The sequence below is a fragment of the Argiope bruennichi genome, chromosome 5 (genome assembly GCF_947563725.1).
Source record: "Argiope bruennichi chromosome 5, qqArgBrue1.1, whole genome shotgun sequence".
Taxonomy (NCBI): Eukaryota; Metazoa; Arthropoda; class Arachnida; order Araneae; family Araneidae; genus Argiope; species Argiope bruennichi.
The window spans coordinates 87,988,346-88,006,499 of record NC_079155.1 but is presented as its reverse complement, the minus strand read 5'-3'; the positions used below and the strand labels follow the sequence as shown (position 1 = coordinate 88,006,499).

Genomic DNA, 18,154 nt, shown 5'->3' with positions numbered 1-18,154 from the left:
TTTAAGATATTCTAACGGGACAAAAAAATAGAGGTAAAAAAATTTAACAGTTTCACTTGCGAAAATATTTTATATAAAAAAATCTTTAAACTGCGAATAATTATTTATGATATTAGCTTTTATTTTAAAAGTTTTATCTTTCAAATTTAATATATCACAAAATTAATCTGAAAAAAAAAATAGAAACATTTCACCACCATATTTTACAATTAAAATATTTCTGAAATAGTACTTCACATCCCACGGCTGAATGCTTCATTTTTATCGGTTAAAAAGACAAAAATCATAACTCATATCCGTCTAGAACTGCTACTAAGGAATTGAAAAATATTACGAGATAGAAAAATGTCAAACATCAAAAGACTTCCGAAAACTTGAAGATATCAAATGCGAAAAAGCAAATACATGTCTTTTGACATAAACAAGACTTAACAAGCCTTGAATCAGTTACTTTAAACAAACATAATCAATTTAAAGATGAACTCAGAATTATCCACTCTTCCTTCAATTAAATAAAAACAAAATGTACATCATAACTCTTTAACATCCAAGAAATTATTATTTTTTTTTTCTCTACTCTTCTTATCGCAAGACGGAACGCTTTGCAAAATTTCTTTAGAGCTTCCATTTTTCATCACATCCAATATCGTGGTCAATTTGATTGATGACAATTTTATAATTTGTGGCAAAAACTGGTAGCAGACCGTTTAAAAATAATAATCCAACATGAAAGGAGTAAATAAATAAGAAAAATAAAAAGAAAAGGTCGATTGTAACACATATCATGCTTTTATATGTGATGTGGCCGCATTCTATGTCCGTCGAATTTAATTGCTATTCATAATAAAATTATGCTCTTCTTATTTTCAGAAATACATTATTTTATCCTGAATACTATAAGTGACTAATTTTAAGCAATGTTTAGTAAATTATTAATTAAAATCAAATAATACATCGGTTTCAAAAAATTTCATCGATGAAACTGTGTCAGGCTAAATCTTTATATTAATCTCGTTACGACAACAAGTTAGGAGAGTATAGAATGTATTAATTTGATAGGAAATACTCTCCACACAGCTGCCGTGTGAGAATGTCCACTGCATGTAAAATTCGGCAGGCGGACCTCCCTCCCGCCAAAGGGGCGAGAAATCCGATGGAAAGAAGGAGCTAAAATTTTGAAATTCTACCTCCTGCCCAAGCATGACCCTCGTCATCTGATCGCGATACAAAATTAAGAAGTCTTAAAATATAACTTTTGTGACGTTTTAAACAGGTCGTTATAATAATTGAACTAATTAAAAATAGTGTTTAAGAATAAATTATGTTATCCGTTTATTACAATAGTAATAAACGAATTAAATTTAGCCAGTAATATAAAAATTAACATTTTATTAAAAGCTTACCATTAATATCAATTTAAAATGAATGAAAAACCCTTTGCAGTTTCACTAATAAGATTGTGTAAAAAAAAAAAATTCACTTTTTTAGAATTGCATACAAGTATTAGTAATTATTTTAGAATAAAATTATGTCTCAAAATATTTAACTACTCAATATTTCTGTCAAAAATATTAATAGAGTGAGCTCATTTCAAAATAAAGATCATTACTATCGTATCTTTAAGTCATTCATTGTTGTCTCTTGAGAACGCAAGGTGATAATTACGCAAAAAGCTATAAACCCTCATTCCACTGGTGAATAACACAACAGATGTATATGAAATATGTTGCAACAGTTCTATGCCATTAATGAGCTACAACTTCAGATACTATTTCATAACAAGGAACACCAATTGCTGATGTTTAAAACTAAATTTTATTTATATAAATATCAGTTACTTTTAAAAACAATGTCTAGAACAAATGGATTATTTGAAATAATATACCATCATGTTATCCTTATACTGTATCGAAATACTTTGGTTAGTTTTTGACAAAATATTTTGGCCCAACCAGCTATATACAGCGCCACTTTTTTCCTTATTTTTAACTAATGTTGTCATTGACGAAATACAATATTCACGCTGTATATGTAATTAAATATGTATAATAATAAACCGCATCATGCTGCTCGTGTTGTTAATTTAGTTGTCAGTCATTAAATATAATATTTAGAAAATTGCGGTGGAATGAAGATCATTATGATCCATGCAGTGGAAGCAACAGAACAGGACATTTCTTTTATGATTGCATTTCACACAAAACAACCACAAACACGAAAGACAAGACATTAACGCACGCACACTTCTACAGAACAGCATCTCGTCTCCTTAATAATAACAATCGCAGTGCACCATGGGATGCGTGCCTAACCAGGCATCGCTATTTATTATATAAAAGAAAAGATAGAGAAAAGCAATTGCTACAACATATATTATTAGTCATAATAATGTGCTGTAACTTTTTACATGCTTAACTCGAGATTTCACTCACTAAATGTTCTGGCCATATTGACTATTTATCTGGATATAATAAATACAAAACTGACTTGCTTTTCACAAACTTGAACGAATTAACTTTAGTTATCAGTGACTGTAATTAGTACAATTTAAAAGCAATAGACAAAATAAAGTAATTTAATTAGAAATGCATCTTAGCGATAAGAGCTTTTACGTAAATACTCTATACAATCCGTTCAAAAAGAAAATAGTTGGCAAGTTTTCAGCAAAATTACCATTCCCTTTTATATGTCAATATCTAATTATCCGATTCGGAGAAATGAAATAAAAGATAACATCATGCAGACAAATAGTTCAATTAGATTCACGGAACTCATGAGCGTAATGATTCTCCAGAAGTCACTTAATAAACAACTGACTGTTCGAAACGAAACTGATAAGGTGAATGAATAGCTCGTTAATACCCAATAAAACTAGGGGACGAATCAAATAAAAGTTTCTCCAAAAGAAGTATCACAATGAATGGAGAGATATGTTTGTTTGTTTGTTTGTTTCTTATGGCACTTGCCACTGACAAGCCCGCTGTTACGAAGACAGCGATTTAAGCCTGAGGGGGACGTCTCTTATTTTTTATAGCAGCGCCAACTAGGGCCAAGAGTACGACTTTGCCACTCACGCATCATTCATTCGCTTGCACAACCCCTTTTTACAGGAGGGCACATTCACACATCTCACAGATAGAACAACAGAAGAACAACCATGCCTAAACCGGGACTCGAACCCGGGACGCCCAGATCAAGGGGAAGACGCGCTACCCCTATGCCAGGACGCCGGCATGGAGAGATATAATTTTATTAAGAGATATTGAATTTCTGCTGCAGCGAAACCAGATTTTGTTCGTTATATTTCGTTCGAATATAGACAAACGATTTAATCCGGCAGCTCTCAGCTTGAAGGGCGAAATATATAAAGAATTAAAACTACTTATCGAAATCAAAATAATATATAGTACATATCCGAGTATCCGGTTCGCGACTATCCGGCCTAGTTTTCTTTCATGGATATTAAATGAGGAAACCAAGGCACTACATTGGCAACATAATCTATGTATCCTGTATGTAAGTTGGGTATTACAGAATTTATATTAAAATCTGAGTAGCTTATATCTTTTAACACACTTTTTCTCTAATAAATTCTTGAAGCATGCAGTGCAGTATATAAACATATATAAATTATCAGTACAGAGCCTACTATTTTAACACGACACGTTACCGGCAACTGCTTCTATGATTTACCTGACCGTCGCCGCGTTTACATTATACGTGGCTTGAGATAAATGGAGGGTTTAATACTCAATAAGTGAGAAAATACTTATTATAACAGTTATCCTTGGTATGGTATAAGTTATATTTGTCTTCTGGTATTGGTGGGCAAAGAAAAGAGTTCATAGAACTCCGGCTTATCCGGCCTGCCCTTCTGCCACATTAGGCCGGATACTGGGGAATCTACTATATGTTGCCATGGGAACTAATAGGAATGGTCTCCTCCAAAATTTCTCTCATAATCTTTAAAGTGTTTCGAAAGTAATTAAAGTATTATCCCGTCCCACACAAACACAAGCATAAAACTGTGGATTTTGGTGCAGTGATTACTATGCATGACTTTGCTAACAATAATTTCGAAATATAGATCTTTGCCGTGAATGTAAAATTTTTTATTGAATCCAACTGTAATATTTGATGATTAATGTGACATTACCATAGATTAATACACAAGTAATCAAATTTGAATATGTATTTTGAAAACCCTTTTTTACAAGTCAATCAAAATTAAAATTTGATGTAGAACTACAATTGTAGTCACGAGATCACATAACAAATTTTATTAATTTCAGTCATTTCCTTTTTATATTATTTCATTTACATGCAGACGAAAATAACATCATCATCCCACTGGTGAATAACACAACAATTGTATAAGAATCTGAAATGAAATCTGAAATTGAATCCTGACAGACGCTCAACTTATTTGAGAGATTCGGTTCAAAATTTGCTATAAATCTACTCTTTAGATGCTAAAACCATGAACTAAATTTCATTTACTTAATTGTTACGCTTTCGAAGTTTCGCGTTGACGTGTATGCAAAAGTATAAACCGACACACGGTCAACCTCTTGATGGAGTTAGTTCAGAATCTGATATAGATTTGCATCTTATATGATAAACAAGTGTGCTAAATTTTATCTATCTTGCTCTTTACGTTTTGTAGTATCGCGTTCACTCGTATTGTCGAACAGACAGACTTCCTCTGAATGGATTTTACTCAAAATTTGATAGATGTTTACAAATTTGAAGTAATGACCATCTATGAAATTTTATCCCTTAAAAAATATAATATCCTTTAAAAATCTATGAAATTTTATCCTTAAATAATACTTTTTAGTGTCCATATTCACAATAAGGCATAATTACAAAAATACGTTTTCTCAAAGATCTCAACTTATAAAACTCTCCAGCTTGAATTCTTTGAATATTACAATATTTTCTCTTTATATACTTTATACATGATAAAGTGAAAAAGAATTCTTACATAAATTATTACTATAAAAAAAGACTGTATTTGTCTTTTAAAATAAATTTATTTTAATTGATCAGCAATGTGATATATTCATCCAATTTGAAATCAAATACGAGCCGTTCCTTTTGATATATAATTGTTTTCGAAAGACAATTGGTTCAATATTTCTTCGAAATAAATTGTCGTATTGTATAAGCACTCTATTACGAAACAGATTAGAAATGTTTCACTAATATGTTTGAAACAATATTCTCAGATTCAATTTACAAAATTATGCGAATTTTAAATGCTAGTTGGTTTCGGATTATCAAACAGCGATCAATTAGTACATAATTTGAGTGGGTGAAAAGATTGAAAAGCATCGTTATAAGTAAGAGTCGAACGTTCAATTATTCATTATTCTAGATCGTTCCGATTCCCAAAAAACCTTGGCGGAAATAAATGTCACAATCAGTGACATAAATTGGCGTGAAAATTTTTTATCTGTTTCAGAATTGAAATTGGAAGACCTATATCATCTACGATATCAAATAGGATTTGAATGTCGATTAATTAAGAATATTCTCAGATTCCAGAAAGGCTGGAAAAGACAGAAAGGCCTGTTGCCACATATATTATGAATATTTTATTTAAAAGTAACTCACAAATAGTTATTTAATAATTATAAACATTATTTTGTAAACAGTTGTTAATTCAGATTGGCAATAGTGGTATGTTATTGAATTTTTGAATTTGTTGTTTAAAAAGATACTAGGGTTTGAATAAAAATAAGCTGGTGTTAATTTGGTAATATTATTTATAATGTAGCATGGTTTCGTTTAATAGTAAGTTTAACTGCATTCCATTTTTGTTGAAAAACGAACTCAACAAACCGATTAAAAAGCTTGTTTATTGATTATCATTTTTTTAGCAAAGTTATAATAATAATAACAAATAAATAAAATAAAAATAAAGATAATAAAACAAAAATTTTATAAATCGTCTGCGATTTTGAATCAAATATTGACGAGTGAATTATAGTAAATGATGTTAAAATTGAGCGTAAGTAAACAATACATTTTTCAACATATCTAATCACTATGGAAGGAATTCTACAATTTTAAAAACATCTAAATAAATTGATTAAACAGAATGTCTATAATTTTTCCTTATATACAAAATTCGTAAAATAAACAAATTATTTTTAAATACATTAGAATTAAATTCAGGGTTATTTATATAGGTATTATCTCATTATAGCCTTCCCTGTGTTATCAATTGAATTATCAGTCAGTAATAAAAAATGCAAACAATCAGAATTCGAAAAAGCCATTTCCCATTCTCTACAGAACACGACCAAACAGCAATCCAAAATCGGCAATACAAAAAGGCGGAAGAATTTAAACCGATCGGCTTGAGGACCCACCACGCGTTGGTTTGGAATGTCGATTAATCGAAACGGCTCTCTAGGGTATATTAAACCCCCTTGACCCCGTGAAAAGGCTCGGAGGATAGAAAAGCAGATTAACAGATTTATAGAACAGGCAACAGCTCGAATGGAGATTAGCGACAGATTGCGAGAATGATGAAGCGTTCATTCTTTTTCCCGCCAGACGACAGGGGTGGGGAGGGGCTCTCCAGACCACAATGGGACATTCGGCGAAGCACGTGGCCTGACGAATCACTTTTAATATCGAACTTTTCGATCTTTTTCTGTGAGTGGCGAATAGAATGATTTCACGCCCAGTGAGTTTTGAAAAGCAGAATGGGGAGGAAGAGAGGGGGGGGGAGTCAAGCTTAGGTACTCGAAGAAAAAAGTAAAAAGAAATGATAATGGATGTGGATGTCGCCAAATACACGTAATTAAGGGTTAAGATATTGCAGATATTTTAAAATAAAATTCCAAAAGATTATTTAGAAATATATATATTTATATATATATTTCTGAACGCAGTTTAGTTTGAGTAAAAATATATTTTTACTCTAACTAAGCTGCATTAGTATACAATATTCATCTTAAAAAATAGTAAATAAATGTAAAGATGAGCAGGATATCTATAGAAATAAACCAATATTTTAACCATATGCTCCATGAGTTTTAATTTCATAAATCGGAGTAATTAACTGGTTAAAGCATAAAAAGAATTTAAATTTTGAGCTTCAGATTTAAATAAATTTAATTATTTACGAAAAATAAAGCCTGGTTAAAATATCTTTATTTAAAATATATATATATATATCTTTCAACCAAAAATTTAACAAATAAATTACTCTTATTTTATTAATTAATTCTTATGTTACTTATATTTAACTTAAGAGGAAGAAATATAAGGATTTCAAATATATGCAACCGTGCACTATAATGTTTTAAAGGGTGTATATAAATTAACTCTCAAATGAAAATTCATTTCTACAAATATAATTTTTTCTGCTGCTGTTTGTAGAAAACGATAATATAAAGAAACAGTAAATATAAATAGTTTTATTAATTAATAAGAAAAACTCCATTCTGATTTTTTTTTCAAATAAATGTATAGATAATCGATGCATTTCATTACCAATAATAACTTTTTAATTAGCTTGTAAACTTTTTAATTAGCTTGTAAACTTTTTAATTAGCTTGTAAACTTTTTAATTAATTTTAACTCAGTAAATTGACTTACCTTATAGAATTTGTATGCTGGCTAATATTGGTGATATCACTTTCTGTGTCTTGTCTGTTTCTTTTTACCTGTAAAGTATAATAAATATTATTAGATATGACTTTTTTATCAATTCAAGTTGTATTAAAACAAAGAAAAATCGAAAATAAATTCACTATTTGTCCTTAAATTTTAAAATTTTGTATATATATATATATATATATATATATATATATATAAGTAATAATATAAAAATATAATAATATATATTATAAACAAGTGTCATTATTAACATTTTAAGATTTTCCAACTATTAATAGGAAAATATACTTTAAATGAGAGAAATAATTACTCTAATTTACACACACACACACACAAATAAATTTATAAAATAGAATTTTAAGAAAAAAAATTAATATCCAGCTGATTATTCGTCTGATTAAACATTTTTCATCCTTATAACAATTCTCAACGCAATATAATTAGGAGCAATACCTTCCCAATAAAAAAAAATCAAAATATTTCACTATTTAGTGAATATTCATTTAATTTAACTGATTAATATGAAACTACTATTTATTAATCAATCACAGATACCGATATTGAATGATTCACCATGACACTTGAAACGAATATTGTTAACAACTCCAAATGAGATACGTAGCCAATTATGGGAACCCTAAATGCTGAATTCTTTCATTGTAGCTGAAAGCTTCGCGTGGGAAAGATAGGGTGAGAACCCATGTAGTGTAAAATCTAAATGTTATTTTTAAATTTCTTAAACCAAGGCTTGTTGAAACCATAGCTATTAGGAAATCATTATCATTCACAGGAAAGCATTCTGTTTGTTTTTTTTAACCACAATAGGAATCCATTAAGTGCTGATTCTCTAGACTGCTGTGCTTATGAATCAGCATGTGGACACCTGTTGTCCAGACGTAAGCGGTAAATGATTGCCACCAAGGGTATTAGTACAAGTTCGATTTCCGGGTTCCACGACATAATCTCCCTCATATACAAAAACAAGTGATTGTCGGCATGTTGAAATTAGTTGTTTAAATAGTGATGGTTTAAAAGAGAAATTAACACAACTTGGAGTTAATTGGTTGAATTAATATTTTAAATGCATTAGATATAGTGATACATATTAAAGTGAATAAAAATCATTTATTTATTATATACTTGCGAAAATTTACCACCATATTTTAAATATTCCAGCTACAATGGTGATATGTATATATTTCCTATTCAACATAATGATGCAGTATGTATCGCTAGTATTTTTGTCATTATAAAAATAATTTTGAATAACTCAATAATTTATAAATAAAATAATTTACTTGTTATATTACTGAGTTTTAAATACGAAATTTTTCAAATTGAAAAAAAAAAAAATTGCATAATTTAGTTAGTTTATTTTTTGAATGACATTAAAGTTAATATATAGCTTTTCAAAATATTTAATCCTGCCATTCTTAAATTTATTTACATAGATTTGCACGGGTGAGTTCAAATAAAAGAAAATAAAACAATATAGATTTTGAAATACGTACGAAATAAGAATAAATTATACATACACATACTTTTTAGGTACAACAAAATGAAGGAAAAAAAATGTAGGAATAGTGAATATTTCTTAAATTCTTTATAATTTTTTAATTTGCTCACAATTTGAATAAATGGGAGCTTCAAAATCATGCATTTCTTCACTAACTTTCTTTCTCTTTCAAATCTTTTTTTTTTTTTTTTTTTTTTTTTTTTTTTAATTCTTCTTTGGAAATTCAGAAAAGTCTTTGCAAGTCAAAAATAAGAGTAAGATATTTGTGAAAAATAATTGATTATAATTTTTGCAAATTATCATTTTTATTTTTGTTGATGTTTATACCATACCATTATATTATGAACAATAATATAAAAGCGAAGCGGTTTTGGAAAGAGTTTAATGAATTCTTGTTTATTTTTACGATCATGGGCATATTATTCAATTGATTTGCATTTTTTTAAAAAGATATTTTACTAGTACTTATCTACAATTTTGTGCATATTTATCTTAATTCTACTGGTGTTATGCCTGTACTATCAGAAAGAAAATTTTGTCTGTACTATCAGTAATGTTTTTCATACATTCAAGAAAAATTTCCATGGAAAGTAAGTAATACGATTAATTAAAAGGGTTATAGCACTATTCAAAACTCTTTGTAAACATTTTGACTACTATATTTTACTAGGTCAGTTTACTAAAAACATTTTACTGCTCGAATCATTATTATAGTGATATTTATTTGCTAAAAGGTAATCACAAGGTTTATGATAAATTTATAGAAGTCCAAATTAGTGTGACATCAAAGTGAATTGGGAATATTAATTGAAAATCACAAACAGATATACATACAAAACATCGCCCAATCACCAGCCATTTGCTTGGATTTTCAAGCAAATGACAGATAAAACTTTTAACCTTAGGATTAGAAACAAACCTCAAAAACTTAATACTACGAAAAGTTTGATGAAGAAATAAGAGACACCCTCCCCCTTTAAAAAAAAAAAAAAAAAAAAAAAAATCTTTAGAAGATAAGTTCTGTGGTTTCTCTTGAATTGTGGGACTGAACCACCACTGAAGTTACTCGTCTTGTTTAACATCCTAGTAATAATGATAAGTACACGTCACACAAGAATTACCGAAGAGGACAAGGAGTGAATGGGTAATTAGAACAAAAACAAATTAGTTCAAGGGCTGGAGAGTATCATACAATATTATTGAAGCAGATGCTCGAGTTTATACATATTTTAATAACTAAAGGAATTATAATTTAATTAAGTAAATTACGATTTTAAGGAAACGCAAAGGAAATTGACCAATTATACTTGATAAAATATTTGATGTTTTCGGATATTTTATCATTCGTAGAATTTGTATTTTCTCGGAAACTCGGAAAATAAAGTTTTCTAATCGGCCTACTTGCAACCCCTTCTAAGCCTAATGGCTCTAATTGGAAATCTGCCACCAATTAAAATCATTGTATAAATACAAGTAGTTATAGACAATGTACAAGTAGAGTATATTAGCTTTTACTTTACATGAGTACAGAACTGTACAAGTGGAATAATTTCTTTTGAGTAGAAATAAATAAAAAGATTATGCCAGAAAGTAATTAGTAGTTGATTTATCTATTTTTTTTTTTTTTTCATCTAATCACCTAGTAGACAGTTTCCTATATTTGATACATAAATGCGTTCTAAACTATTATCAGGAATCGGTTAACTCAAAACGAAACAATGTGCATACGTTAAACACAGGAAACTACTTTCTGACTTTCCATTAAAATTCTAAATTAAAAAAAAAATTTGTTAATTTATTCTCTTATTATCTTATAACTTGCAGTAGTAAAATTTCATTATCTATTCTTTAAACGATTCATAAAGCAGCTATTGGATAACAAAATACATTGTATGCTATTTTTTTAACATCTATTTTACCTCGTAATTTTGTAATTGGGCAACTGTCTACTGGGTGATTAGAGGAAAAAATAGATGAGTGAACTCCTAATTTCTTTCTGGCATAATCTTTTTATCAATCTGTACTCAAAGGAAATTATTCCATTTATACAGATCGGTACCCTTGAAAAGTAATGTAATATCCGGTTATTGATTTTTAGACTATAGCTATTTTAACCGTAAAAATATTCGTCACGCATTTTTCATAAAATACATAGTTACATTTTATCAATAGTATTGAATACGTAAATCAACACGTTTCTAATACATTCAAATAACAAGATTCCGATGTATTAGAAAATATCCGCAGTTTCAGTTAACAGACATTCGATAATTAGTTATTTTAAAGACCCTATGAGCAATAACTTTGTTGCTTAAATTATATATTTATTAGTTAAAATGCAAATTGTAAATGAGAAAGGAGATGCAGCATTAATAGTATATTAGATAGCTTAAAAAATTAATCGAAATACAAATGAATATACAATGAACTCCGTGGGTAATCCAATGATAATCGTGGGTAATCAAAATGGTCGAGAAAAAACATTGACTAATATGAAAATGTTTTTGAAAAAATGTAATGCATTGCATAGGATCTATCAGCACACCTACAATTAAATAAACAATATATTTCTGCATTTATAAATTTTGGTTTACTTTTTCATTGTGAGTATATGTGCATATTAAATTACCTTTCTTATTCTTAAATGAAAAATTTTAACAGCATTTTGGAATTAAGAACCGCGAATTACCAAGTCTCTTGCACTGAGATGGCATATTTATTATTCAGGTAATTTTACAAAATTTGAAAGAGCGTTATATGTTAAACGAAAAGTGAAGATGCATTAATCATACCTTTTGAAATATATGTGGTTAAATTTATAAAAAAAAAATATTGGAAATTGATTATTTGTGAATGGTTGGAATATTAAACCTCTAATAAGTTTCACAAAATTAAGTTTTGATACTACATAGGAAAATTTGATACCTCTTCAATGAAATCATAGATAGGACGCAATTAGAAACTGTCGTCAAAAGAATCTGCACTTTCACGTATAAAATGCATTGTTACATTTTTAATTTGCATATATTTTTGCCGACTAACTATACATTCCTTCAATTATTTTTCAAGAAGACATTTTTATTTCAGAGTTTCTCTGAACTCTCTAACAGAATCTCATATGATTAGTAATAAACTCGTTGATAGGGATTTGATTCACGCTTTATTTTTAGTTTAAAATTCATACTAATATTTGTGCATTTGTATTATCGACAGATATTTGAGTTATTTTTTCAGAAATCACATCCCAATTACCATTCGGCATGCGAGTGCTTCAACATGGTTTTCCGTATAATGGCATAATGACAGTAAATGGCATTCAGACCATAAGATCATCTCTGTCCCTGTTGTCATTCCTCATTTTTCCCGCTTTACAGATGAAATATATGTAAAAAAATATACTTTTCCGTCAACTCTACAGATTCTCACATGTTGTACCTATACCTCCCTCTTTACAGACCAAGAAATCATATGTTATACCGTAGATGAGTAGCAGAGCTACTAGGTGACAGAGCAGGTAAAATGTTAGTGGTCCATGTTTTAGATGTTATATTCACAATTATTTTTTTCGACAACAAAAACTTTTAGAAGTATTGATATTGCATTTATTATAACAGCCATTGCCACTATGCCATCAACTAGACGTCATTTTTTGTTAAGAACGTTTCATTGTTTCGATTGAATCAAGTCGTCACAATACATTGGAGATGTTTCTAAACATTAAACAGATTTTGTTTCGAATTAAAACGTTAACAAATACCAAACTTAAATCAGGTCCTTTAATTAAAAATGTGAACACATAGCTTCAGTTCGACGCGTAAATACAACATTAAATACCCTTACTAAAAAGATACATTCCGTGTTGGAAGAGTGGTAAAACGTGAGAATTACTTGCAATAATAGCTGGCTATAACATGCCAATTTGTTGAAGTTTCTCGTTTCTTGCAAAAACACTCATAAAAATGCCGAAGACCAAGAGAGACATTTATTTGTTTTGGACAGGAGGGAATACCCAAGAAAAACACCATCCACTAAATTCCCCCCGCTCAATGCTATCGTCTGCAGCGGGATAAATTGTCGTCTGCGGGAGAACAAGCGTCCCCATCCCGTGAAGAGAGGGTGGAAGTTAAAGTTCTTTATTTATTATTATTTTTCTTCCTTCCTCCCCCCTTTCGCGGAAAAGGATGGGTCACTGGGTTTGATCCATTGGGTTAAGGAGGGTGGGAGGCGAGAGCGCAGATGAGAATCGTCACAACCTGTCCACATGCAAGGCAGTGCTCTCTCGGAAAAAATCTGAATGGGATTTCTCAAAATTTCATCACAACTGCTGCTGTTAAGAAAGGCTCGTTGTAAAGACAAACAGTTATTTGTTTGTATTGCCTCATTTTGAGTGAAGATAGCTAACGTGTCTGTCAAAAAAAAAAAAAAAAAAAGATATTTCAGAAAATGTTAACAAATTTGTTAAGGGATTCCTAAAATGTGAGATGTAACCTCAAATAAAATCTTTTTTCAAATTCTTTTACATTTATAAGCTCAAAATTAAACATTGTATTCTCTTATAATTGATTATATTATGCTATATCTGAATTTTATTTTTAATTGCAGAAATTATATCTATTATAATATGCTATACTGAACTTTATGTTTGATTCTATAAATTATTTATTTATATTATATCTGAATTTTATTTTTAATTGCAGAAATTATATCTATTATAATATGCTATACTGAACTTTATGTTTGATTCTATAAATTATTTATTTATATTATATCTGAATTTTATTTTTAATTGCAGAAATTATATCTATTATAATATGCTATACTGAACTTTATGTTTGATTCTATAAATTATTTATTTATATTATATCTGAATTTTATTTTTAATTCTAAAATAGTGATAAATATTTTTTTTTTTTAAAAAAAAGGAGGGGTACGATTTTTTTTAAGGAAAATAATGTCCCTTCTCCTTCTTTGGGGGGGGGGCGGGGGTGGAGTTTAACCTCGAGTGAAAGTAATAACACATATTTTTATATGTATCTATATTGAATTCAAATGCAGATTAAACGTTGATTCAGAAACAGAAATCGCGAAATTAAAGGTTTTATTTGCGCTTGGCTTTATAAGAACTTTATAAACAGCAGCTGAAGACAAATAAAAAGAAAGTAGAGTAAAAATTTTAGAAATTTAATTTCATTAAACTTAAAAATTTTGATTAAGATTTTAGCTATTTATTACTAAGAAATTTAATTTCTAAAGTAATCTAAGTTATGATAAAATAAATGTTCCTTACTAAATATATTTAATATTATGAATGACATTTCCAATTAAGGAAAAAAAAATCCTTTTTAACTACATATTTCAAGGCTGTCATACTAACAATGACTGAATCACGTGACATGCATGATGGGGATGGGACCTCCAAAACGTTCGAACGGTAAACCTCAGATTTACCACCAGATTTTTCAATAAAAATAATAATAAAATTTTTTTTAAATGTTTTTTTTTCAACGATTTAAGTACATTGCGTGTGCATTTATTGCTCGAAAAATATTTTTAAACTACTTTAAAGCAAAAAAAAAAAAAAAAAAAAAAAAAGGTTTTTTTAGTGATATCAATTTTATTTTCATACTATTGTACGGGCAATTTTTTAAAATATTTTTAAATATATATTACATTAATACTTATCATTGTTTTCATGTACAGTCATGAACGTTGTAAAGATATATTTAAAAATAATTTTTGTGTGCACATTATCGTCCATATAATAAATAGCAATTTTTAAATATAAAGATAGACGAAAAAAGTCTAAATTATTATCAAGTTTTTATAATTTAGATTAAAGGCACAATTTACTTTAATTTTTAAAAAATTTCCTTCCCTTCTTTTAACCATGTTAATTTTTCCATTTAGAATTTTGATTTATTTCTGATAAGTAATGTTACAGAAGTATGCATACTCATTCCACGATAAGAATATCACTCTGATTTTCAATTTATAGTTAAAATTTTAAACTCAAATATTTGCAAATTTTTTTTTAAATTAGTGGAACAATTACTACTGAATGCAAATTCCTAAACAAAACTAGAAGATAATAATAATACTCCCAATTCAAAGGAATTTTGAACGAATGAATATGAAAAATCTCTCCGAATCTGAATTATAGTTCAGCAAAAATACATTCATTGTAATACGTTATGTTTAAATTGGTGTTAACTCAAAGAAAAATTCATATTTTTGTGAGTGCAATCTTTTTTTCCTTATAACTGCACTCACAAATAAGAGAAGAAAAAGAATTTTTAGATTGCCCAATATTTTCTCGTTAAACTCTCGTTTTAAACATCAGAATTAAATATAAATGTACCCATTTTGAATAATCATTACGCATGTAATTATGCTATGCTTTATTACATCATAATCTACATTAAACTATACAAATATAGAACGTTAACTATACAAAACTATCAACGTTCAACTATACAAATTTGTTTTTCATAAACAGAACATTTCTAAATTATTGTCAAGGTGTTGTGATAAAACTCAGATAGAATTGCAATCGGTGCGACCAACTCATTTAATATTTGGAATTTCAACTCTTTGGTTTAAGATGACCTTGAGTTATAAATATCAACTCCATTATCCACTAGAGATAAAATTTGAGGGAAATTGTGTGCGAGATGGAAATAATCTAGGATACATTCATTCATCGCGATCACATATTCTCCAAAATTTTATTAAGACAGGCTTTCATATCACGATGGTGAAGCAGAGGTGTTCTAGCCCGCTGGAAGAACCATTCTACATTTTGCAACACTTGTTGAATGCGTTGTCTAACACATTCATGATGTAAGCGCCAATAAACAGTATCAACTGCAATATTTTCATACGCAAATAATTCTACATAGTTATCATCTGATAAACTCCGATGATATTCTTCTCCTAATCAGAGATAATCAATTAACGAGATCAATCAATCACTTAGTTTTATTAAGTAATTATTTATGAAAAATTACAATTTTAATCTAAGAAAGTTGCATTTATATTAAATGCATAAAAATCACAATAATTAATTAGATAAATGAAATGTCTGATTGCTGACATAATCCCAAAATTATGTTTATTAATTCAGCTATTAAAATTTATGCATGTTATTAATATAATATGTAATAGTTTATTCATATTGTAATAGAAGTTTATACAATATATTATTTTTTACAAAGTGCAGATGTGCATTTTTGTGATACACTGTATAAAATGCACAGCGCATACAAAGCAGGCATCGATAAGATCAACGATAAGACAGGCAGGCAGATAAGATAAGCAAACAACGATAAGATATATGCATTTTTTTTTACAGCAGAATCATTATAACTGTCCAGGGTTTTTTTAAGGCGTACAAAAATTGAGATAATTTTCTATCTTTGTCTATCATAGTTTTTCAATAACTTTGTTTCGGTCCAATACATTTCGCAGAAAAGGTAAAACCGTTTCAGAGTAAAATCTTAGAAAGTAGTGTCTCTTTAAGGCATTATTCCATCGAGACAGCTATTGCGGCACAATAGAATAAGCCTACTTCAGTAAAATCCCATGATCGCAATTGGACAGTTGATGTCCCATCTTGTTGTCCCAGTAGTTATTCCCTCTGGACAACTATTTGTAATTACCCCTACAGCATTGTTTTAACTGTTCACATTAGGATAGATGCCGAGACAATAGCTGGAAGGCAACTACTACGAGCAATAGTTGGCTTCGTGTGAACCCGCCTTAGCAATATAATCAATTTCGAAAATTAAAAAAAAAAAAAAAAAAAAAACATCCCAATTAATATAAAGTTTACTTAAACGCAAAATTTTTCATTCAAACTTAATATGGAAATACATAGAAGATTTCGACAATGCAACTGATAAAAAAATATATTTTCTTACTGGAAAAAGATGAGACCGAGAGTATAAATTTAAAATTGTATCTTGAAGATGTAATAAAATTCAAGAGGGCTTTAATACAAATGAGAAGGCAGAAACTTTATTCTAAAACATGTGAAAAATTGCCAAAGTAATTTGCAACAATGTTTCTTAAATAAATATTCTGCAACTGGAAAGAGAGGAGATAACTTCACAATTGTTTAGTGAAAAACCACAAAATTAATAAAGACAATTTAAATAAAAGGAAGTATAGTAAAATACGAGATGTCAGATGCGATAAAACACAGAAGAGAAGTCAAGAAAAAATGGTAGGAAGATTAAACCTGAAGGAACTTTATTATTTTCTTTGTATCAAATTTGCAGAACACGGCACTTTTTTCATCGAAGATAACATAGAATTATTAGAAGGTAATTAATAAAGCTCTTTCAGAGGAATATGCATTAAAATTCAAGGAACGATATTAGTAGTTAAAATAAAGAATATTTTATTGTGTACGAGCAATGAGCACTTCATTGTATTATGTACAGAATTAGGCTTCACAATTTTCTAAATGAATATTCTATTATAGAAAGCAATGTTAGGTTTTCCAATGCCGAATGGAATTCCCTGTATAAGTTATTTTACTCCAGAAATGAACAGCAATCACTTATTAAAGTAGAGGAGAAATAATATGTATCATCCAATACAATACAAAGCTGACTAGCATTCCGAACAATTTGTTTCCGATTAAAATTCTCATCATGTCCTAACACCAATTTGTGTTAGGACATCTGCTTGTTGCGATACAATTTTATTCCAGAAATTTGTTTCGCATATATGTTTCAGGAAATGTTACATTATCTAAATAAAGATAAATTCATTATTAACTTTTGGAAATGCATCTAATATAAATATGGTTTGTTTGTTTTTTTTTGGTTTTTTTTTGTTAGTTTATTATTTAGGGGAAAAAAAGTTCTTTTTAAAAGAAAATTTAAGTAAAATTTTAAAACTGTTTTAGTGTTTTATCCTGCAGTGAATGAACCTGTGAATATAAATGCAAACTAAAAATTTATTCATCAGTTCATTTTAATTATCTACAATTTT

At 28.8% G+C, this 18,154-nt stretch overlaps 1 protein-coding gene across 4 annotated transcripts in view; it reads right to left on the bottom strand.

The window, feature by feature from the left end:
• LOC129969257 (eyes absent homolog 1-like) overlaps positions 1-18,154 on the bottom strand; it is a 188,858-nt gene that overhangs the window by 95,201 nt on the left and 75,503 nt on the right. For all 4 annotated transcript variants that reach the window (XM_056083723.1, XM_056083726.1, XM_056083721.1 and 1 more), the window contains exon 2: positions 7,618-7,685. In XM_056083723.1, the coding sequence (XP_055939698.1) occupies positions 7,618-7,685 (68 nt within the window). The remainder of the gene's footprint in view (positions 1-7,617; positions 7,686-18,154) is intronic.